The sequence below is a fragment of the Pseudonaja textilis genome, chromosome 1, assembly GCF_049901715.1.
Source record: "Pseudonaja textilis isolate UNSWEBS1 chromosome 1, rPseTex1.2, whole genome shotgun sequence".
In the NCBI taxonomy this organism is placed as follows: Eukaryota; Metazoa; Chordata; class Lepidosauria; order Squamata; family Elapidae; genus Pseudonaja; species Pseudonaja textilis.
The window spans coordinates 1,651,224-1,674,246 of NC_141990.1; the positions used below are offsets into that span (position 1 = coordinate 1,651,224).

At 49.7% G+C, this 23,023-nt stretch overlaps 1 protein-coding gene across 1 annotated transcript in view; it reads right to left on the reverse strand.

Annotated features, from left to right (window-relative positions):
• The window catches only part of MYO18A (myosin XVIIIA), a 181,852-nt gene that overhangs the window by 61,121 nt on the left and 97,708 nt on the right, over positions 1–23,023 (reverse strand). Inside the window, 10 exon segments of the mRNA XM_087924151.1 lie at positions 1,488–1,642; positions 3,108–3,235; positions 4,423–4,534; positions 5,436–5,555; positions 6,966–7,004; positions 7,006–7,056; positions 8,674–8,817; positions 13,803–13,931; positions 16,662–16,727; positions 18,780–18,889. Of these exon segments, the coding sequence (XP_087780277.1) occupies positions 1,488–1,642; positions 3,108–3,235; positions 4,423–4,534; positions 5,436–5,555; positions 6,966–7,004; positions 7,006–7,056; positions 8,674–8,817; positions 13,803–13,931; positions 16,662–16,727; positions 18,780–18,889 (1,054 nt within the window).

Sequence of the window (23,023 nt, forward strand, 5' to 3'; positions counted from 1 at the left end):
AAAATGGTTAATAAGATATGAAGGGTATATAAGGTGGGCATGAATTTGATTTAGGTCTGTCGAAAAAGATGTAACCTGGGGCCAAGTCACTTTTCAAAAGAAGTTTTATGTTTTGTGTGTGGATTATTTATGTTTGATTGTAAATTAATAAAATCTTGGAGAAATGAAATCAAAGGGAGAGAAATTGGGAAAAGACATGTATTAATGATAACTAAGGAGGTTTTTTTTCCCCCAATGTTTTGCTTTATTTTGTGTGCTTATTGACTGATTGAGAATTACTAAAACCTTGATAGAAAGAAATATAATTGAATAAAAGTGAAGGGAGAAATAATGAGAAATTTGGAAAAGATACACATGTGTAAATGGAAATGGGATTAATGTGGAACTATGTTTTAAAAAAAGAATGCTTTATTTGCCTTGTTAAAATTTATAAGTAATTCTCAGAAAGGAGGTTTTATACTTTTATGTGTTATGTTTTGTTTGTCTTCAAAAATCAATAAAAAATAAAAATTCCAGCTCTGGAAGATACTCCCTGGAAAACTGTTCCAAGATACATTCCCAGAAAAGGGCGAGAGTGAATAACCATGTTGGTTCTTTATTTGACTAAATCCACATCAGAATAAGGGGAGGGGTTCTAACTCCCTTTATCTATTCCTGTACGCCTGGAAGCATCTTAGATTCTGCTTTGACTGGTACCGGGACCGCTTCCTTTCCATACAGAATTCCTTTTGAAGTACCTAACTTTGAGAAGGTCATTGTTTTTCGGTTGAAGGGGAAAAGTCCGGTGCTTACACAAGGGGAGAAAAACGCGCTCTCCCGCCATCACTGCCAGAGTAAGCCCCTAATACAGGGGTCCCCAACCACCGGGCCGTGGACCTGTCCCGGTCCGTGGAACATTTCCTACCGGGCCGCTGGTTTGCTGGGCGCCGCCATCTTGTTTTGATGAGAAAGTGCTTCTGGGTGAGCTTTTCCGGTTGGAAAGCGGCATTTGGGTCCTGGAGGAATCCTCGCCCTTAGTTTCATCGAAGGGGGCGGCGGCAACGAAACTAAGGCGCGAGGATTCTTTCAGCACGCATGGCAAGGCGAGCCGAGCGACCGTCCCGAAGCCGTCGCGAAGCCCATCGACACAGGTACAAAGGAGGACTTGAAGGTGGCGGGAGAAGCGGGGACGGCTGGCTGGCCGGTCGCCGGCTCGCCTTGCCTTGTCATGCGTGCTGATGCCGGTACCGGGCCGCGGATCATTTTGTGATGCCGGTACCGGGCCGTGGCACAAAAAAGGTTGGGGACCACTGCTCTAATACATAAACCGAGAGCCAACTCCTCCACCCTTCTATCACTGATGATGTTCCCTAGTTGGGTCATGAAATGCCTGCAAGAAAACCGCCAAGCTCAGAGCGCACCAAGGACCCAACTATATTCCACCACCCACCTCCCAGCCTGGATCCTGACACCCACCACCACCGCCTCCTCCTCCTCCTCCTCCTCACCGGCGCTGCTTCTTCTCCAGCTCGTGGTTGCGGCCCTGTTGTCCTTCCAGGTGCAGCTTAGTGTCCTGCAGCTCGGCCGTCAGGCGCTGGCATTTCTTCTTCAGGGTCTGCAGGGCCCGCTGGGTCTCCTCGCTGTCTGCCTGCAAGTCGGTCAGCTGCCAAGGGAAAGGGCACACTCAGCAGACGGCAGACCCTGTCCCCGGGCCCGGAGCATCCCCCCCGCCCCGAGACCACCGGAAGATGCTCCCAGGGCGCTTCCACCACACTCCTATACAGGGGGGCGTGAGAGTCTACTGGTTCGGGCCGGTTTACACGACCTGGTTGTTCCAGTGTGATCATCTGGCCCCACCCATCCGCCCGACACTTTTCTTTTATTTTCTTTTATTTCCTTGTTTGGAGTCTGCGTGACACCTGTGGCACGTGTGCCATAGGTTCGCCATCACGGCTCTAATTAAAATCATGATTCTCGAGCCAAACTTCAAAAAACTTCAAACTTCCTTGTTTGGAACGATTGCGCACAGCAATCGTTCTAATTCAGCGGCGGCGAAACTTTGGGGGCTCCCGTGCCAAAAATTGTGCACGTGCCAGCACCAGAAGGCAATGCACATGCCGGCCCCCGTCACAAGCCCCCTGCACATGTATGCGCAATCCACCCTGGCCCTCTCTCCCCCCCCAGACCGCCCCATTACCTGCAATGCGCCTCCCAGCTGATTTTCGGCCTGTTTGAGGCCTTTTTCGGCCTCCTAGAGGCTTGAGGAAAAGCCTTTGCAGGTTGGAAAAATCGGCCCGTTTCGTCCCATCCGGTATTTCCGGAAATCCACGAAGTGACGAAACAGGCCCATTTTTCGGCCCGCAAAGGCTGCAGAGGTTTTCCTCGAGCCTCTGGAAGGCTGAAAATGGCCTCAAAACGGGCTGGAAATCAGCTAGGAGGCGGACGCATGCGCAGTGAAATAAATTTGCCTGCAGCTAACGTGCTGGTGCAAATGGGTCTGCGTGCCACCTGTGGCACCTGTGCCATAGGTTCGCCATCACGGCTCTACTTACAATCACGATCCTCGAGCCAAACTTCAAAAAACTTCAAGGGTTCGTTGGAGGCGACATCCTGGCCCTGCCCTATATGAAAACATTCCCGGTCCCCCTGTGACCTTCTTTTCCCGCCCTCTTTCCCGGGTGTGTCATAAACCAGATTCTCCAACTTTGCACCTTTACGGGCTGGGTGTCCTCAATCACGTTCTCCAATAAAATATATCCGCGGGAAAAAAACTCTGGTAGTTTTAGTTACAATCTTTTAAAGAGAAGAGTTGGAATGGACTTCCGCTTCCAAAATGGCTGCGCTGCTCTTCCAGGTTTCCTTCCCTTCCTGCACCCCCTTTTTTTTAATGGCAACTACTAAAACACGCCAAGGAATGTTTGATGAGTTGACAATTTTACTCACTGGGGATACGAAGCAGAAGGTGAGTGTTATTATAGCTAAAAATGGTATTTTCTAAATGCTGCGCGCGCTCACCGAGCCGGTAGTTACGCTGGTTGAATCGCCCCACTGCTCCCGCCACGCCCAGGTAGAAAACCCCACGGGGACAATAGATCCCAAAGGAAGACCCCTCCCCCCCCCCTGCTTACCCGTCGCTCCAGCTGCCGCTTGTTCTGCTGTTCCACCTCCAGTTTGTCCTCAAACTCCTGGTGCAGCCGCTTTTTGGTGAAGTCGATCTCCCGTGTTGCCCGCTCGTACTTCAGCCGCCACTCCCCCCCTGGGGGCAACAGAAAGCCGGTGGTCAGAGCGTCTTGGCATCACCCCCTCCCCTCCCCCAAGCCAGTCTCCTCCCCCCCAAAGTCAGTCTTGTAGGCAAGCTATGCTGGCTGGGGGATTCTGGGAGTTGGATTCCTCACCTCTTAAAGCCTTTTGGCTGGGGGATTCTGGGAGTGGAAGACCTCCCCTCTTAAAGCAGGCTGGCTGGGGGATTCTGGGAGTGGAAGCCCCCCCCTTAAAACATCCTGGCTGGGGGATTCTGGGAGTGGAAGTCCGCCCCTCTTAAAGCAGGCTGGCTGGGGGATTCTGGGAGTGGAAGTCCTCCCCTCTTAAAGCATCCTGGCTGGGGGATTCTGGGAGTGGAAGTCCTCCCCTCTTAAAGCATCCTGGCTGGGGGATTCTGGGAGTTGGATTCTCGCCTCTTAAAGCATCCTGGCTGGGGGATTCTGGGAGCGGAAGACCTCCCCTCTTAAAGCATCCTGGCTGGGGGATTCTGGGAGTGGAAGCCCACCCCTCTTAAAGCATCCTGGCTGGGGGATTCTGGGAGTGGAAGCCCACCCCTCTTAAAGCATCCTGGCTGGGGATTCTGGGAGTGGAAGCCCCCTCTCAAAGCATCCTGGCTGGGGATTCTGGGAGTGGGAATCCTCCCTCTTAGAGCAGGCTGGCTGGGGGATTCTGGGAGTGGAAGCCCTCCTCTTAAAGCATCCTGGCTGGGGGATTCTGGGAGTGGAAGCCCACCCTATTAAAGCATCCTGGCTGGGGATTCTGGGAGTGGAAGACCTCCCCTCTTAAAGCATCCTGGCTGGGGATTCTGGGAGTGGAAGCCCCCTCTCAAAGCATCCTGGCTGGGGGATTCTGGGAGTGGGAATCCTCCCCTCTTAGAGCAGGCTGGCTGGGGATTCTGGGAGCGGAAGTCCACCCCTCTTAGAGCAGGCTGGCTGGGGGATTCTGGGAGTGGAAGCCCTCCCTCTTAAACCATCCTGGCTGGGGGATTCTGGGAGCAGAAGTCCTCCCCTCTTAAAGTTGCCAAGATTGGAAAACACCACCCTAGGGCCAATATTCCTGCCCCTTCTCCGTCAATGTCCCCCTGTTCCAACTCCGAAAGTACCTGAGACAGCAAGGCCTGCAGCCCCCCAGGAGGAAGGAGGGGCAAGAACTGACCGCCTCAGAGATGAGGAGGGGGCTCACCTGTGTCATCATCGTCCATCTCCCCGTTGAGCTCGGCTGCCCGGATCAGCCGAGCCTCCATCACTTCCATCTCCATGGAGTCCATCTGTTTCTTGAGGGCATCGTACTTGGCCTATTTGGGGAGGGGGAGGAGGGGAGGGTCAGGAGGAGGCCCAACCCACCCTCAGGCCTGTCATCCCATGGAAGGCAGGCTGTACAGGGGTTGTTTAGCCCAGGGGTCCCCAACCACCGGTCCCCGGACCGGTACCAGTCCGTGGAACAATTTCTACCGGGCCGCCAGTTTGCTGGGCGCCGCCATCTTGTTTTGATGAAAAAGTGCTTCCGGTGAGCTTTTCTGGTTGGAAAGCGGCGTTTGGGTGCTGAAAGAATCCTCGCGCCTTAGTTTCATCGGGGCGGCTTCGAACGAAACTAAGGCGCGAGGATTCTTTCAGCACGCATGGCAAGGCGAGCCGAGCGACCGTCGCAAAGCCGTCGCAAAGCCCATCGACACAGGTACAAAGGAGGAGTTGAAGGTGGCGGGGAGAAGCGGGGGACGGCTGGCTGGCTGGTCGCTTCGGCTCGCCTTGCCATGCGCGCTGATGCCGGTACCGGGCTGCGGATGATTTTTGTGATGCCGGTACTGGGCCGCAGCACAAAAAAATGGTTGGGGACCACTGGTTTAGCCCACCCGGTCTTCAACCTTGGCCATTTGGGTTGACGCTTGAAGCAGAGAAACGCCATTGCCCACAACATCGCCGTCGTGACGACAAGGTAGTCCTTGACTTACGATATGCTTCCTTTAGTGACCGTTCGACATTGACAAGGGCCCGGGAAAAAGTGACCACGGGGACGATGGGTTATGCTGCAACGGTCGGTAAGTGTGGAAAAACGATCGTCGGTCCACTTTTCCACCACCCCCACAACGCCGTTGTCACCCTGAACGGTCGCTAAAGGAACGGCCGTGAATCGAGGATGACCTGTATCCCGGAGCGTCACTTGCGAATCCAACCCCAGCCCTGAAGCTCTGGGCTGACCTGCAGTTCCTTCATCTCTTTCTCCGCCCGGAGGCGCTCGGCCGTCTCTGCGTCCAGGAGCTGAGAAGCCGATTCTCCCGTGTTCCTCTCGTCCGTTAGCTCCGACGTCAGCTCTGCGACCTGAGAGGAGGTTAAGAATGGAATAGAGCTGGAAGGGACCTTGGAGGTCTTCTAGTCCAGCCCCCTGCGCAAGCAGGACAAAGGGACTGTCCAATCTCTTCTCGAAAACATCCAGAGATGGAAAACGAAGGAAGGGAGGGAGGGAGGGAGGGAGGGAGGAAGGAAGGAAGGAAGGAAGGAAGGAAGGAAGGAAGGGTGGAAAGGAAGGAAGGAAGGAAATAGAGGAAGGGAGGGAGGAGAAAAAGGGTGGAAGGAAGGAAGGAAATAGAGGAAAAGAGGAAGGAGAAAAAAGGGAGAAGGGAGGAAGGAAGGAAGGGGAAGGGAGGAAGGGAAGGAAGGAAGGAAGGAAGGAAGGAAGGAAGGAAGGAAGGAAGGAAGGAAGGAAGGAAGGAAGGAAGGAAGGGTGGAAAGGAAGGAAGGAAGGAAATAGAGGAAGGGAGGGAGGAGAAAAAGGGTGGAAGGAAGGAAGGAAATAGAGGAAAAGAGGAAGGAGAAAAAAGGGAGAAGGGAGGAAGGAAGGAAGGGGAAGGGAGGAAGGAAGGAAGGAAGGAAGGAAGGAAGGAAGGAAGGAAAGGAAAGGAAGGAAGGGTGGAAAGGAAGGAAGGAAGGAAATAGAGGAAGGGAGGGAGGAGAAAAAGGAAGGGTGGAAGGAAGGAAGGAAATAGAGGAAAGAGGGAGGAGAAAAAGGGAGGAGAGAGGAAGGAAGGAAGGGGAAGGGAGGGAGGGAGGGAGGGAGGAGGGAGGAAGGAAGGAAGGAAGGAAAGAAGGAAGCAAGGAAGGAAGGGAAGGGAAGGGAAGGAAGGAGGGAGGAAGAGAAGGAAGGAAGGAAAGAATGAAGAAAGCAAAGGAAGAAGGAAAGAAGAAAGGAAGGAAAGAAAGAAGGAAAGAAAGAAGGGAGGAGGAAAGCGAAATCATAAGAGTTGGAAGGGACCACGAAGGTCTTCTAGTCCAGCCCCTGCTCAAGGCAGGAAACCCTACATCATTTGAGGGAAAAACAGGGCAGTCCTCGGCTTATGACCTGCCATTGAGACTTGCATTTCCGTCACCAAGAGAGCCAGTTCGTTCAAACTTGACTCTTGCCCGCTTTACGACCTTCCTTGCCCGCAGTTGTAGAGCGAGGCACCGCCCCTGTGAAGGGAGCCTATCTCCCCACCGACACGGCTCGACAGGAGGTCGCCAAAGGGAACGATGGGGTGCTATGACCGTCATAAACGCGAGTCAACGCCAAGGGGTCTGAATTTTCGATCCGCCGCCCGGCGACGCTGCGACGGTCCTTAAAGGGGCAAAAAGGGGCTGCCCGTGGCTTTTTTTTTTTCAGGGCCGCCGTTGACTTTGAACGTCCGCTCGGCGAACGCCATAACCCGAGGACCGCCCGTGGTTCAGGGAGGGGTTTTTTTCGCGGCCTCCCACCTTGGTCTCCAAGCGGTCGCTGCTCAGCCGCAGTTCGTTCCCGCTCTTTCTCCACCTTCTCCAAACGGCCCTTTAGCTGCTGGATCTCTTCCTGCAGGGAGGAGGAAGGGAGAGGAGGCTGAAAGAGGGCAACCCTGTCCCAGGCCCCTGGATTGGGAAGCGGGGGCTCGCCAAGGGACCCCGGGAGGTCTTCTAGCCCAACCCCGCTGCCCCAGGCACATCCACAAGAAATGTCTCCTTGGTTCCCTCTGAGGAGGTTCTACACACTGCCCACCATACACGTCTCTCTCTTTTTCCTTTCCTTCCCCCTTCCTTCTTTCCTTCCCCCTTCCTATCCTTTTTCCTTCCTTCCTTCCTCCTTCCTCCCTCTCATCTCTTTTCCTTCCTCCCCTCCCTCCATCCCTTCCTTCCTTCTCATTCTTTCCTTCCTTCCCTCTCCTTTTTTCTTTCTTTCCTTCCTTCTCATCTTTTTCCTTCCTCGTTTTTTCCTTCCTTCCCTCTTTCCTTCTTTCCCTCCCCTTCCGTCCTTCCTATCCTTTTTCCTTCCTTCCTCCTTCCTTCCTCTCATCCTTTTTCCTCCCTCCCTTCCCTCCTCCTTCCTTCTCATTCTTTCCTTCCTTCCCTCTCCTTTTTCTTTCTTTCCTTCCTTCTCATCTTTTTCCTTCCTCGTTTTTTCCTCCCTCCTTCCCTCCCTTCCTTCTCATTCTTTCCTTCCTTCCCTCTCCTTTTTCTTTCTTTCCTTCCTTCTCATCTTTTTCCTTACTCGTTTTTTCCTTCCTTCCCTCTTTCCTTCTTTCCCTCCCCCTTCCGTCCTTCCTATCTTTTTCCTTCCTTCCTCCTTCCTTCCTCTCATCTTTTTTCTTCCTTCCTTCCCTCTTCTTTCCTTTTCTCATCTCATCTTTTCCTTCCTTCCTTCTCATCCTTTTTCCTGCCTTCTCATTCTTTCCTTCCTTCCCTCTCCTTTTTTCTTCCTTTCCTTCCTTCTCATCTTTTTCCTTCCTCGTTTTTTCCTTCCTTCCCTCTTTCCTTCCTTCTCGTCCTTTTTCCTCCCTCCTTCCCTCCCTTCCTTCTCATTCTTTCCTTCCCTCTCCTTTTTCTTTCTTTCCTTCCTTCTCATCTTTTTCCTTCCTCGTTTTTCCCTCCCTTCCCTCTTTCCTTCCCTTCTCGTCTTTTCCTCCCTCCCTCCCTCCCTTTCCTTCCATCCATCCTTCTCATTCCCCACCCCTTTCTTGCTTCTCATTTTTTCCTCTCTTTCTTCTTTCCTTCCTTCCTTCCTTCCTCCCACCCTCCTCCCTTCCCTAGAACAGGGATGTCAAACCCGCGTCATCATGGTGGGCGTCACATGACTTTTCCCCGCTTTGCTAAACCGAGAGTGAGCACGGCCAGTGTGTGTGGGACGCTCCAGCCTGCAGACTGGGAGTTTGACAGCCCTGCTCTAAGGAACCATATCGGGCTGGAAGGGACCCTTGAGGTCTTCTAGTCCAGCCTCCCGCCCAGAGCAAAAGTGCCTATACCTTGAGAAATGAACGCCCGATATTTTCTTGACCCTCATCCGACCCTTGTTGGCCGGGGAATTCTGGGAGTTGAAGTCCACCCACCTTCGATTGAGAAGCCTCAGGCTAGGCTAGCAACCTCTCCAGCTGTTTGGAAAGACCTCCCCCGCCCCCCCGCCCCAGGGTCCCTCCCTCCCTCCCTCCCTCTCACGCACATCCTTGCACCGGATCTGGTCCTCCGTCAGCTGGACTTCGATGAGAGGCCGGACGGTGGTGAAGAGTTTCCACCAAGGCCAGCCCTTCACGCCCCTGTTCTTCTTGATGTTCTTCTGAACGCAGCGGATGGCCAGGTCCTGGATCTGCATGGGGGGAGGTGGGGGAAGCCTGTTAGGTCAAGAGGAGCCCCTTCCCCTGTACAGGTGAGGGCAGAAACCAGGACCCCTTCGACCTTCCCTGGATAGGAGCCTCCCAAAGACTTCAAAAGGACAAAGGAAGAACGCAACTGAAGAGAAGGCCAGGCTGGTTCGTTTTTGCCCACACCCTAGGATCCATCCGTCCCCCCATTCCTCTCTCTCTCTCTTTCATCTATCTCTTTCATCTATCTCTATGTATCTATCATCTCATACTATTCTATTCTTTTATTCCATCTATCGATTGATTGATCTCTATCGATCTATCTCTATTTATTTATCTATCTACTGCATGTACATCTATATCTATTTATTTGATCTATATTTATCTCTATCTATCTACATCTGCCTATCTCTATCTATTTATTTATCTATGTATCTATGTATATATCTCTATCTATCTATCTATCTACTGTATGTATATCTATTTCTATTTATTTATCTATTTATGGATATCTACTGTATCTATCTCTATATTTATATCTATCTATCCACATCTATATCTATCTCTATTTATCTATCTACTGTATGTCTATTTCTATGTATTTATTTATTTATTTCTATCTCTATTTATCTCTATCTCTCTCTATCTCTATCTACATCTATATATATCTATATCTACTTATCTATCTATCTATATCTATCTATCTATATATATTTATCTATCGATCATCTATCTATCTATCTATCTATCTATCTATCTATCTTCTTAAGTTTTCGCGGGTACTTACATGTATGGTACTTACAGCTTTGTTCGGGTATTTTCCCACGTCATAGTAGTTGTGCTTTTAAAGTTAGAGCAACGTTTCAGCAGAATCTCATCTGCCATCCTCAGGCTTCGGTATTGTGTTCGTCTATCTATCTATCTATCTATCTATCTATCTATCTATCTATCTATCTATCTATCTTTATTTATCTCTATCTACATCTATCTCTATCTATTTATCTATCTATCTATATCTATCTATCTATATCTATTTATCTATCGATTATCTATCTATCTATCTCTATTTATTTATCTATCTATATCTGCATCTATCTCTATCTCTATCTATCTATCTATCTATCTATTTATCTATCGATTATCTATCTATCTATCTATCTATCTATCTATCTATCTATCTATCTATCTTTATTTATCTCTATCTACATCTATCTCTATCTATTTATCTATCTATCTATCTATATCTATTTATCTATCGATTATCTATCTATCTATCTCTATTTATTTATCTATCTATATCTGCATCTATCTCTATCTCTATCTATCTATCTATTTATCTATCGATTATCTATCTATCTATCTATCTATCTATCTATCTATCTCTATTTATTTATCTATCTATCTCTCTCTATCTGCCATTCATCTCATTTCATCTGGGGGTGGGGAGAAGGGGGGATTCACAAAGAAACGCAAGGGGGAGGGGTCTCTTTCTCTTTCTTTTCATTTAATTTCTTTCTTTCTTTCTTTATTCCATTTCCGGTGCCCCTCCAAGACAGCTCTGGGCACCTTACAGAATGAAGATTTTTTTGTTCTTTGCACCAAGCCTGCAGAGTTTTTGAAGTACAGCTGTTAATAAGATGCGTCTCTGGAGACGCCCTGCAGGTCGTGGCTGTCCCAGAGGTGCTTCCATTCCCTGCAACCCAACAGACAACTGGGACTTTCTGGTTTTTACCTTGAAGACATTTCACTGCTGGGCAACCTACAAGCAGAAACCGTATTATCCCTCCTTCTCCTCTAGAAACACAGTCCTCAGCTTACAGCCATCCTTTTAGCGACCATCTGAAGTTACAACCACTGAAAAAAAAGGGGGATTTGGAGACCGTTCTTGACACTTAACCGAATTCAGGTAAAGTTTGGCAGCTGGCTCGTATTTATGACGGCCGCAGGGCCCCCGAAGTCGCTCGATCTCCTTTTGCGGCCTTGTGTCAAGCATCGATCCCCAGTCTACAACACGGTTTTTTTCAGCAGTTCCAAGAAAGCTCTGTGGCCACTTGCACCACTCAGGTGATTGCACCACTCAAGTGGCCTCAACGACCCTCCAAAAAGGTTGCAAATGACCAGCTGTCTGCAAGGAGTATCCATCCTTCCGCTTCCCCACATCTCTCGTCAGAGCTGAAGAAGCTCCTTGGATGAGAAGTGAAACCTCTTCAAAAGACCTTGAGGACACAGATAAACCTCCAAGTGGCCTCGACGACCCTCTAAAAGGCTGCAAATGACCAGCTGTCTGCAAGGAGTATCCATCCTTCCGCTTCCCCACATCTCCGGTCAGAGCTGAAGAAGCTCCTTGGATGAGAAGCGAAACCTCTTCAAAAGACCTTGAGGACACAGATAAACCTCCAAGTGGCCTCAACGACCCTCCAAAAAGGTTGCAAATGACCAGCTGTCTGCAAGGAGTATCCATCCTTCCGCCTCCGGTCAGAGTTGAAGAAGCTCCTTGGATGAGAAGCAAAACCTCTTCAAAAGACCTTGAGGACACAGACAAACCTCCAAGGGGCCTCAACGACCGTCTAAAAAGGCTGCAAATGACCAGCTGCCAAGAGTATAAATGCTTCCCTTCCGCACCATTTTGGTCAGAACCGAAGAAGCTTCTGGGATGAAAACGTCTTCAAAAGAAAAGCGAAAAGTATTCAAAAGAAAGAAAAAAACCAAAAAAAATCCAGGGGCCTCCTGAAAAAAATTAAAATAAATCACCTTTGGGGAAAAAACATGACCTGGAGGACTGGAGAATCTCTACCAACTTTTAGCTGTGCCATTTGGGACGGACGCCCTTCGAATGGGGTGGGAGTAAGAATAGATTTCCAAGCGGGAAAAAAAATTGCAGACTATAGAAACCAGGAGCATCACTCAGGCGGCTCTGAGGAAACAAATAAACCTCCAACGACCCTCCAAAAGGATGCAAATAACCGGCAATATTAAATCCTTCCCTTCCTTTCCATCCAGTCAGAGCGGAAGGAAGCTCCTGGGATGAGAAGCGAAACGCCTTCAGAGAAGAAAAAAGCAGAAAGTCCCAGCTGCCTCCTGGAAAAACCACCTTTGTGGGACAACCACGACCTGGAGGACCTGGAGAATCACCAGGGACATCTTTTGTGGCCTGCACAAACCCCCCACCCCCACCCCCAAAAAACCTGCAAGCTTGTGCAACGAGCAAATATATATATATATATATATATATATATATATATATATATATATATATATATATATATATATATCTTGATTCTGTACAGCTGCCAGAATCATCATCTTGTAGGAGCGCAAGAAATTTAATAAAGAAATAAACAAATCGATAACGTAAAAAGAGAAAGAAAGACCCCACAAGCCTTTGCGTTGCTTGGTGAACCCACCGCTCTCCACCCCAACGGCCCCCAGGCCCCCTTAGCGCACACACACACACACACACACACACACACACACTCACACACACGATACAACCTGGCGAAAAGAGGCACAGAAGAGCACACAATTCCCTTCCTACCTGTTGCAAGAGGCAGCTTGCAAGGCCGACGGTGGGTGGGTGGGTGTAAGCCGCCGCCGCTGCTGCTGCTACTTCAGATAGTATCCTTTAAGGAGCCCACACTTCTAGTTCTCTCGGCCAGGGATGAGGTGGGGTTTCGTTGGGTTTTTTTTTTGCAAGAGGCAAAGCTGCCCATTTTAGGATAAGAGAGGCATCAACGCCAGCAGTGGAGGCGGGAGGGCAGGAGCATGTGCTTCTGTGTGTGTGTGTGTGTGTGTACATGTGTGACTCACACAATTTCTTCCTCGCCTGACTTTTAAGGAAGATATAACTGCGTGCCCAAATGCAGACAGGCAGAGAGGGTCCTCGGTGCTCTACACCGAGCTGGGTGGCTTTCCTGCAAGACGTTTCACGGGCCAAACAAGGTAACACGATCAGGGCTAGAAGGGAGAGGGGGTTTGCGAGGAGGAGGAGGAGGAGGAGGAGGAGGAAGAGGAGGAGGAGGAGGAGGAGGAGGAGGAGGAAGACTGTGGGATCCTTGGGCCTCTCTGAGCTGGGTGGCTTTCTTTCAGATGTTTCACGAGCCAACTAGGTAACAATCTCAGGGCTGGTAGGGAGGGGCATTTGCAGAGAAGAAGAGGAAGAGGAGGAAGAGAGGAGGAAGAGGAGGAGGAGGAGGAGGAGGAGGAGGAGGAGGAGGAGGAGGAAGGGAGGAAGACTGTGGGATCCTTGGGCCTCTCTGAGCTGGGTGGCTTTCTTTCAGATGTTTCACGAGCCAACTAGGTAACAATCTCAGGGCTGGTAGGGAGGGGCATTTGCAGAGAGGAAGAGGAAGAGGAGGAAGAGAGGAGGAGAGGAGGAGGAGGAGGAGGAGGAGGAGGAGGAGGAGGAGGAGGAGGAGGAGGAGGAGGACAGCAACAGTGGGGTTCTCTGTCCTCTTGGAGCTGGGTGCTTTTCCTGCAAATGTTTCACAACGCAAACTAGGTAACATCAATGGGGCTAGAAAGAGGGAAGGAAGGAAGGGAGGGAGAGGGAGGGAGGGAGGGAGGGAAGGAGGAAGGAGGAGGAAGAGGAGGAGGAGGAGGAGGAGGAGGAGGACAACTGTGGGGTCCTTGGTGCTTTCTGAGCTGGGTGGTTTCGTTATGGACGTTTCGTGACCCAACTAGCTAACATCACCAGTGCTGCAGGTAGAAGGGAGTGCGATGTGCGTAAAGGGGAGGGGGGGGGGGAGCAGGAAGAGGACTGTAGGGTCCTTGGTGCCTTCCAAGCTGAGCGGTTTCCTCTGCAGACGTTTCGTCACCCAACTAGGCAACACCGTCGGTGCAAGGATGACGTTCCCTAGTTGGGTCACGAAACGCCTGCAGAGGAAACCGCCCAGCTGGGAGACAGCCCCCCCCGCCCAAGGAGCCCTCCCCCTCCTCCTGTCAAACCCCTGAGCTGCAAACCCCCCCCCTCCATCCTCCAAACACAACCTACCTTCCTCTTCTTGAAGTGCTGGCGGGCGAGGAAGCCCCGGCAGGCGGCCTGGAAGAGGGTGATGCTTCGGCACAGCTGTTTATCCCGCTGCTCCTCCAGCTTAGCCAAGGTCCCCGCCCGGAAGAACACCTGGGGGGCAGGTAGAGGGGGGGGGCAGAAGGAGAGAAGTGGGAGCGGGGGAAGCAATGCCGAAAGACGGGGTCAGTCCCAGCGGCGGCTGGCGGGCTCCCGCGCAGAGAGAGAGAGAGAGAGAAGGGGGCTCGGACGCCTGCTGGCCTCAGCGGGGGCTACGGAAGGGGTTTTCGGCCGAGCCAGGGCCCTCCTTTGGGAGGGGACATGCAGGGGGTCCCCAGGAGCCCGCGTTAGGCCCTCCTCCGAGGGGCCCCATGTCGTTGGGCGAGCGCAGGTGGCAAAGGGGAGACGGGAGGCCCAAATCCGGCTTCCGCTGCACGGATTTCCAAGGTGCCAGGGCGAAACTGGGGGTGGGGGGGGGTGGGGAGGGGGCAGGTCAAGGGAAAGGACCCTTCTCCTTCACCCCCACCCCCCACTCTGGGCCTGGAGGCCTGGAGGGAAGGAGACACCCCTCCCTTCTTCTATCCGAAAACTGCAAGGGCTCCAAGGCATCCCGTACGGTAGAAGCCGCGGCAAGCAAGCTCCCCATAACTTGGTGGATGCAAGGAAGATTTGCGCCGTCTCCTCCTCCTCTTGGAGTGAATCAGCCAGCCGCCCCCTCCTGGGGGGGGGGGCTGGGCATCTTTCCTGGCATGCGGGGGGTTGACTTCACACACTCATGCACCCTGGGAGCGCTCTGTGTGTGTGTGTGTGTTGCGTGGGCACGTTCTTAGACAAGCGGGACGAGAGCCAGGCGCTTCATCACATCTCTCTTGACAACGGCTCTGCCTGGCGTCCGTCCACCGAGGACCGGCTGCCTGTGGGATTGCCGTGCCCATCGTCCCCAGCCCGTGCAAAGCACCCTGGGTGGGTGCGGGAGGGACTCTGGGCTCGTGGGCCCATTCCAGGTTTCCTGGGAAAGGCAACGGGGCGTCCGAGGCAGGGAGGAACGCGCGACCCACCCGAGGAACGCTCCTCCCCGGCAAAATTATGACAATTGGGAAATTGGTTGCGTTTGGCAAATGTGGGCCAGGGTGTGTGTGGCTAACACACCGCAAACAAGGTAGTTCTCGATTTACGACAGTCACTGAGCATAGAACTGCAAGGATGAGGCAGTCCTAAAGCGAAGCAGCCATGGAACAAAATAATTTTACAGCCTTTTGGGGGGGAAAGTGTGAATGAAGGACGCGGTTGGCTATGCAAATCTTGCGATGGTTAAACGCACGCCATGGTTGTTAGGCGAATACCATGGTCATTAAATGAACACCATGGTTGTTAAGTGAACACCACAGTTGTTAAGTGAACACCAGGGCTGTTAAGGAAATGCCATGGTTGTTAAGTGAACACCATGGTCGTTAAGTGAATACCATGGTCGTTAAGTGAATACCATAGTTGTTAAGTGAGCACCATGGTCGTTAAGTGAACACAATGGTTTTTAACTGAGCACCATGGTCATTAAGTAAATGTCATGGTCGATAAGTGAACACAATGGTTGTTAAGTGAACACCATGGTCGTTAAGTGAATACCATAGTTGTTAAATGAACACCATGGTCATTAAGTGAATACAATGGTTTTTAACTGAGCACCATGGTCATTAAGTAAATGTCATGGTCGATAAATGAACACAATGGTTGTTAAGTGAACACCATGGTCGTTAAGTGAATACAATGGTTTTTAACTGAACACCACGGTCATTACGTAAATGTCATGGTTGATAAGTGGACACAATGGTTGTTAAGTGAACACCATGGTTGTTAAGTGAATACCATAGTTGTTAAATGAACACCATGGCCGTTAAGTGAACACCACAGTCGTTAAGTGAACACCATGGCTGTTAAGGAAATGCCATGATCGTTAAGTGAACACCATGGTCATTAAATGAACACCATGGTCATTAAGTGAATACCATGTTGTTAAGTGAACACCATGGTCGTTAAGTGAATACAATGGTTTTTAAGTGAACACCATGGTCATTAAGTAAATGTCATGGTCATTAAGTGAACACTATGGTTGTTAAGTGAACCCTGTGGTCATTAAGTGAATACAATGGTTGTTAACCGTACATCATGGTCATTAAGTAAATGTCATGGTCGTTAAGTGAACATGATGATTGTTAAATGAACACCAAGGTTGTTAAGCGAACACCATCATCGTTAAGCGAATCTGTTCACTTGAATCGCTGGGAGGTTTTTTTGGCTAGAAAAGGGGAAGGAAAAACCACCCAAGTCTTGGTCACATGACCATAGAACGACACGCAACGGGGCATAAAGCTTCATTTAGTGACCGTTCAAAGTTATGATGGCATTTGAGAAAAGTGAGGTAGGTTCCACACTGACGACCCTGGGATCAAAATAGGTCAACGGATTCATATTTATGACCAGTACAGCGTCCCATGTGTGTGTGTGTGTGTGTGTGTGTGTGTGTGTGTGTTGATTCTCTTTTGTGACCTTCTGACCGGCGAAGTCAACGGTGGGGGGGGAGGATGGGAAGCCAGATTCACTTCACAACCGCGTTCCACTTCCCAACGGCGGGGATTCGCTTAGCGACCGCGGTGAGAAAGGCCGCAAAACGGGGCCGAAGCTCGCTTCGCCACCACCACCTCCTCTTATAGCAACGGAAGAGTTTGGGCTCAATTTTAGCCGTTCAGTCGAGGATCACCTGCACTTCCCCTGTCCTGGGCAGGGACCCCTCCCGTTGCCACCATCCCGACCCACCCAAGATACCCCTCCCCAGGTTGGTCTTCTTACCCGGCTCAGGCCCATCTGGTAGCAGCTCTGCTCCAATTCTAGCGACTGCAGCAGCTCCTCCGCAGCCTGGAGAGGGAGGGAGAGGGAGGAACAAGGGGTGGGGGGGAGAGAGACAGCAAAGAGGGGGGGTTCAGAAAGCACATTCACCCCATACCTGGCGGCTACCAGTTCTCCCCAGTTTGGGAGGGGGTACTTACTAGTTTGGCCAACCAGTAATTAAAAATTAAAAACTGGTCATTAAAAAGAGGCTTCCGCAGGCTTTGCAGGCCAAAAACTAGCCCCGTTTCGCCACTTCCAGTATTTCCAGAAAAACAGGAAGTGATGAAACGGGCCTACTTTTGGGCCTGCAAAGCCCGCAGAAGCCTTCCTCAAGTCTCTGGGAGGCCGAAAAGGCCTCAAACCGGCTGAAAATCAGCTGTGAGGTGTGCACAGTGAGGTAAGTTTTCCTCCAGCTCGCATGCCAGCACAAGTGGCTCTGCGTTGCCGCCTCTGGCACGCGTGCCATAGGTTCGCCATCACGGCTCTAGCCGCACCTCTCAGATTAAAAATAATTGATTTATTAGGACTTATCATGTCGGCGTTACCTGGGTGCAGCCGACTCTAAGACCCATCATTCATTTCCCCCTTGACCCTAGTCTTCCCCCCTCCACCCCCTGGATGTATATTCTCCAATGGGACACATCCATAGCCAAGAGTCATCAATCATGCTCTACCAGTAGTAATCTTGCGTGCCAACAGCTTCGGCTGCCTAGCAATTATCTGAAGCATTTAAGGAATGCACGGCTTTCCTCACTTACTTTCTGTTGGCAACTATAAAGACCAAAGGAGTATTTTTTAGTTGACCGGCCATTTTTGTCCTCCTGGAGGCTCGAGGAAAGCCTCCGGAGCCCGGGAGGGCAAAACGCCCCCCTCCGTGGTGCAGCAACCAGGCAGAACCAGCAACCAGGCAGAGAACCGGCTGCTAAAATCTTTGAGGCCCACCCTGCAAACTCCAGGCTCATCCTATGCTTTCTGCCACACACACACACACACACACCGGTGAGCAGGGGTGGGATTCAAATTTCTTAACAACCGGTTCTGTGGGCGTGGCCTAATTTGTGGGTGTGGCTTGGTGGTCATGTGACTGGATGGGCGTGGCTTGCGTGTAAATATTATAAATATTTATGTCAATATTGAATTTTTGGTTTTTTTTTAAAAAAGAGCAACTTGTACCCCAAATAAGGCAAAGCAGGCAGGCAGATGGAGTTGCTCACAGAATCACAGAGTCACTCAGAGTTCTACCTTTCTGCCATCTGCTACCTGAGTCTGTCACGTAAAATTTGCTGGGAAGCAAACTCACCAAATTAACTTGCAACACACCCTGTGGGTAAATATTGCATTTTTTTATTAAGAAAAAGAGCAACTTTTATCTCAAATCAGGCAAAGCAGGTAGGCAGATTGAGTTGCTCGCAGAATCACAGAGTCACTCGGAGATCTACCTTTCTGCCATCTGCTACCTGAGTCTGTCACATAAAATTGGCTGGCAAGCAAACTCACCAAATTAACTCGCAACACACCCTGTGGGTAAATATTGCATTTTTTTTATTAAGAAAAAGAGCAACTTTTATCCCAAAGCAGGCAGGCAGATGGAGTTGCTCGCAGAATCACAGATTCACTCAGAGTTCTACCTTTCTGCCATCTGCTACCTGAGTCTGCCCTGAAAAATAATAGAAGCTTCGGTCCTAAGGAAGCTTCGGCTCTGCTTTTAGATTAGCTAGAAAGCAAGAAAATCCAACAAATTTCCTGCTTTTCTAGCGAATCTAAATCTCCCGGCACAGCAAAACAGCTGATAGTCGGAGTAAAAAAAAAGGAAAAATAGCGACTTAGCAGGCAAGTTGGATGGCACACATGCCAGGTAAGGAGTAAGTGGGCGAGGAGGGGAAGGGAGGGGCCAGCCAATGGCGCCATTTGCCGGTTCTCTGAAATGGGCAGAATCATAACAACTGCAGAATCCCCCCCCCCCGCACCGCTCGTGAGTGCAGCTATCCCACCTCTTGGGGCTAAGGAAGTCCAGGGACTCACGACCTCCAGACAGAGACCCCAGCAGCCCACCCCCGCCCCCAATTCCAGCCGGCGTACCCTCTTCTCGTCCGTGACGATATAATGGCGCCCGTGCTTCTTGGTCAGGTGGGGAGCCAGGACGTCGAAGCGCCGGCGGAACTCGGCGAAGGCCATGTGGTCAGGGTAGCCTTGGGGGGGAGAGGAGAAAAAAGGGGTGCGTCAGAAGGGGAGGGGGCTCGGTGGGGGTGTGGGGGGGCACAGAAGAGGGATGGAGCAGCATGGGGCTGCCGTGGGGGAGGCAGGACAAGGGCCGCCAGCCTGGATACGAAACCTGGGTGGTGTCCCAAGAAACTTCTGGAAATGAGGGGGGTCCATCTATTTTCCAAAGCCCCCCCCGCCCACCCCCCCCACCCCCAAGGCAGGACAAGAAGCAACGGATGGAAACAACTAACCAAGGAGAGATTCTGATCATTTTATGTTCGGGGTTGGACTAGATGACCTACAAGGTCCCTTCCAACTCCGTTAATCTGTCAATCTGTAATCATTCTAACTCCAGTTCTAATTCTAATAATTCTAATACTTATAATTCTAACAATTCCAATAAATGTAATTCTAATAATTCTAACTCTAAGTCCAATTTTAATTCTCATGCTAATAATTCTAATTCTAATATAAGATAAGATGACCTCCAAGGTCCCTTACAACTCTGTTATTCTATTCTATTCTATTCTATTCTATTCTATTCTATTCTATTCTATTCTATTCTAATTTCTATTTCTATTCTCCTTCCTTCTCTATTCTATTCTACTCTACTCTACTCTATTCTCTATTCTATTCCATTCCATATTATTCTATTCTATTCCATTCCATTCCATTCCATTCTATTCCATTCTATTCTATTCTCTATTCTATTCTATTCTATTCTATTCTATTCTATTCTATTCTATTCTATTCTATCCTATTTCTATTCTCCTTCCTATTCTATTCTATTCTATTCTGTTCTGTTCTGTTCCTTCTTCTTTCCTCTATTCTCTCCTTTCTCTTCTCCGCTCTCGCTCCGCTCCACTCCATTCCAATAATTCTAATTCTAATAATTCTAATTCTAATACTTATAATTCTAACAATTCCAATTCCAATAAATTTAAGTCTAACAATTCTAACTCAAATTCCAATTTTAACTCTAATGCTGATAATTCTAAGTCTTAAGTCTTAGAATAACTTCATTGTCACTTCGAATGCACACTAATTTTGGCATTGCATTAAAATGAAACTTCCTTGCACACCGCTCTCAAAAAGGGGTGACCCATCGGGGGTGGCTACCTGGAGGCCCACCTGTATTGGAAGCGCCATTTTTGTCTCGGACGGTGATTGAGGACGAACGCCGTGCCTCTATCCCCCACGTCCCCCCATCCCCCCACTCGGTCTCCCCCCCCCACACACACACACTCTCCAAAATCCAACTTGTGTGTCTCCCGGGAACGTCTGACGAAGCGACGCCGAGCGTGTCCAAACGCTTGTTCTAAAAGCGAGCGGCTTCACTCGAATCCACGCCACGGCTGGCAAATTCCTCCTGTAGCTGCAGGTGAAGGCTCCCCCCCCCCCCCCCCCCCCGAATAGATCCTGCTATCGGATTGCAATTAAATGGATGGGCAAAGATAGCCCGTGTGGATGCTCCAGGTCTTAATTAATCATCATCCGCATCGACCGGGACGGCCAGCCATTGATCCCCGAGCCCGGCATAAAACAACACCAAATTTTGCTACCGACAACTCATTTAAGCTCTTGAAATAACACAGAAAGGGGGAGGACGGCAGGAGTGGGCTGACTGGGGTGGGTGGGTAGGGGTCTTTTCCAAGGAGGAGAGGTGGTGGGGTGGGGAAGGAGAACAGGTGGCGGTCCTCGACTTATGGACACATAATTTGGGGACAGAATATCCGTGGGCCGAGCAAGAGAGTTGTGTCCGACTGTATGACCTTTCTTTGCCATGGTTGTTAATCGTATGCAGATAGATTAATCGTATGCAGTGGTTAAATGAACCAGGAATGGAAGGATGGATGGATGGATGGATGGACGGATGGATGGATGGATGGATGGAAAGAAGGAAGGAAGGAAGGAAGGAAGGAAGGAAGGAAGGAAGGAAGGGAAGGATAGCAGAATAACTGAGTTGGAAGGGACTTTGGAGATCTTCTAGTCCAACCCCCTGCTCAAGCAGGCCACCCTAGACCACTCCCAGGCAAATGTTTATCAAATAACTTCTTGAAAATCTCCAGTGATGGAGCATTCAGTAGTTCTGGTGGCAAGCAGTTCCACTGGTTAATTGTTCTCACGGTTAGGAAATTTCTCCTAATTTCTAAGTTGTTTCTCTCCTTGATTGGTTTCCATCCGTTGCTTTCTGCACTGCCTTCAGGTTCTTTGGAGAATGTCATCCCCCTCCTCCCTGGGGCAGCCCCTCAAATACTGTAAGATGCTCTCCTGCCTCCCCTGGTCCTTCTCTTCCCTGGACTAGCCAGGCCCGGTTCCTGCAACCGTTCTTCGTATGTTTTGTCCTACAGTCCCCTCATCCTCCTGGCTGCTCTTCTCTGCACTTCTACTCAACATCTTTTTTATAGTCTGGTGGCCAAAACTGAATGCAGGACTCTAGGTGTGGCCTTACTAAGGAGAGAGAGAGAGAGAGAGAGAGAGAGAGAGAGAGAGAGACAGACAGACAGACAGACAGACAGACAGACAGCCAGCCGTGCCCAATTCCTGCAGCCATTTATTATGTCTTAGCCTGCAGTCCCACCATAGATGGATAAACAGACATACACACAGAGATGAAAGATAGATGATAGATAGATGATAGATAAATTAGATAGATGACAGATAGATAGATAGATAAATAGATAGATAGATAGATAGATAGATAGATAGATAGATAGATAGATAGATAGTAGATGGTAGGTAGGTAGGTAGGTAGGTAGGTAGGTAGATAGGTAGGTAGGTAGATAGATAGATAGATAGATAGATAGATAGATAGATAGATAGATAGATATAGAGATAGATAGAGATAGATAGATGGTAGATGGTAGATAGATAGATAGATAGATAGATAGATAGATAGATAGATAGATAGATAGATAGATAGATAGATAGATAGATAGATAGATAGATAGATAGATAGATAGATAGATAGATGATAGATTGATAGATGATAGATAATAGATTGATATAGATGATTGATAGATAGAAAGATAGATAGACAGATGATAGATAGATAGATGATAAATAATGATAGACAGACAGACAGACAGACTAGACCAGCCAGTCCCAGATCCTGCAACCGTCCATCGCATGTTTCAGCCTGCAGTCCCCTCATCCTCCTGGTTGCTCTTCTCTGCCCTCTTTCCAGAGTCTCAGCATTTTTAAAATATATTTATATATTGCTGTGCTCTAATCACTCTAGGTGGGTGGGGGAGAGGTGTTTAATCCCACCTACACTCCCCCAGCACGAAAACACCCCAGGTATGTTTGAGACAAACACATGTCCCTCATTCGGCAAAAAAAAAACCCAAAACCACCAAATGAAATAAAAATAAGCCAAAAAATAAATAAATGAGAATAACCTACAGCAGAGGTCTCCAAACTAGGCCACTTTAAGACTGGTGGACTTCCAACTCCCATGCCGGCTGGAGGATTCTGGGAGTTGAAGTCCCCCCAGTCTTAAAAGTTCCAAAGTTGGACCCTCCTGGCCTAGGATCTCTGGCTTGAGCAGGGGGTTGGACTAGTTGACCTCCAAGGCCCCTATGCTATGCTGGCTGGGGAATTCGGGAGTTGGAAGTCTACCAGTCTTAAAGTGGCCACGTTTGGAGACCACTGACCTAGAGTAATCAATACATGAATGAATGAAAAACAAAAAAACGAAGGGAGGATTTGATGGACCCGCTCGCTGTCCGCTTTCTTTTTCTTTCTCTTTGGTGACCCAGTTCTGTTCCTGGTCCTTTCCCTCCCTCTCGTGACCCCCCGGGGGTCCATCCTTTCCTTCCTTCCTTCCTTTCTTTCCTTTCCCTCCTTCCTTCCTTTCCTTTCCTTTCCTTCCTTCCTTCTTTTCCTACCTTGCTTCCTTCCTTCCTTTCCATCCTTCCTTCCTTCCCTTTCCTTCCTTCCTTCCTTCCTTCCTTCTTTTCCTTCCTTGCTTCCTTCCTTCCTTTCCATCCTTCCTTTCCTTTCCATCCTTTCCTTTCCTTTTTTCCTTCCTTCCTTTCCATCCTTTCCTTTCCATCCTTTCCTTTCCTTTCCTTCCTTCCTTTCCATCTTTCCTTTCCTTTCCTTCCTTCCTTTCCTTT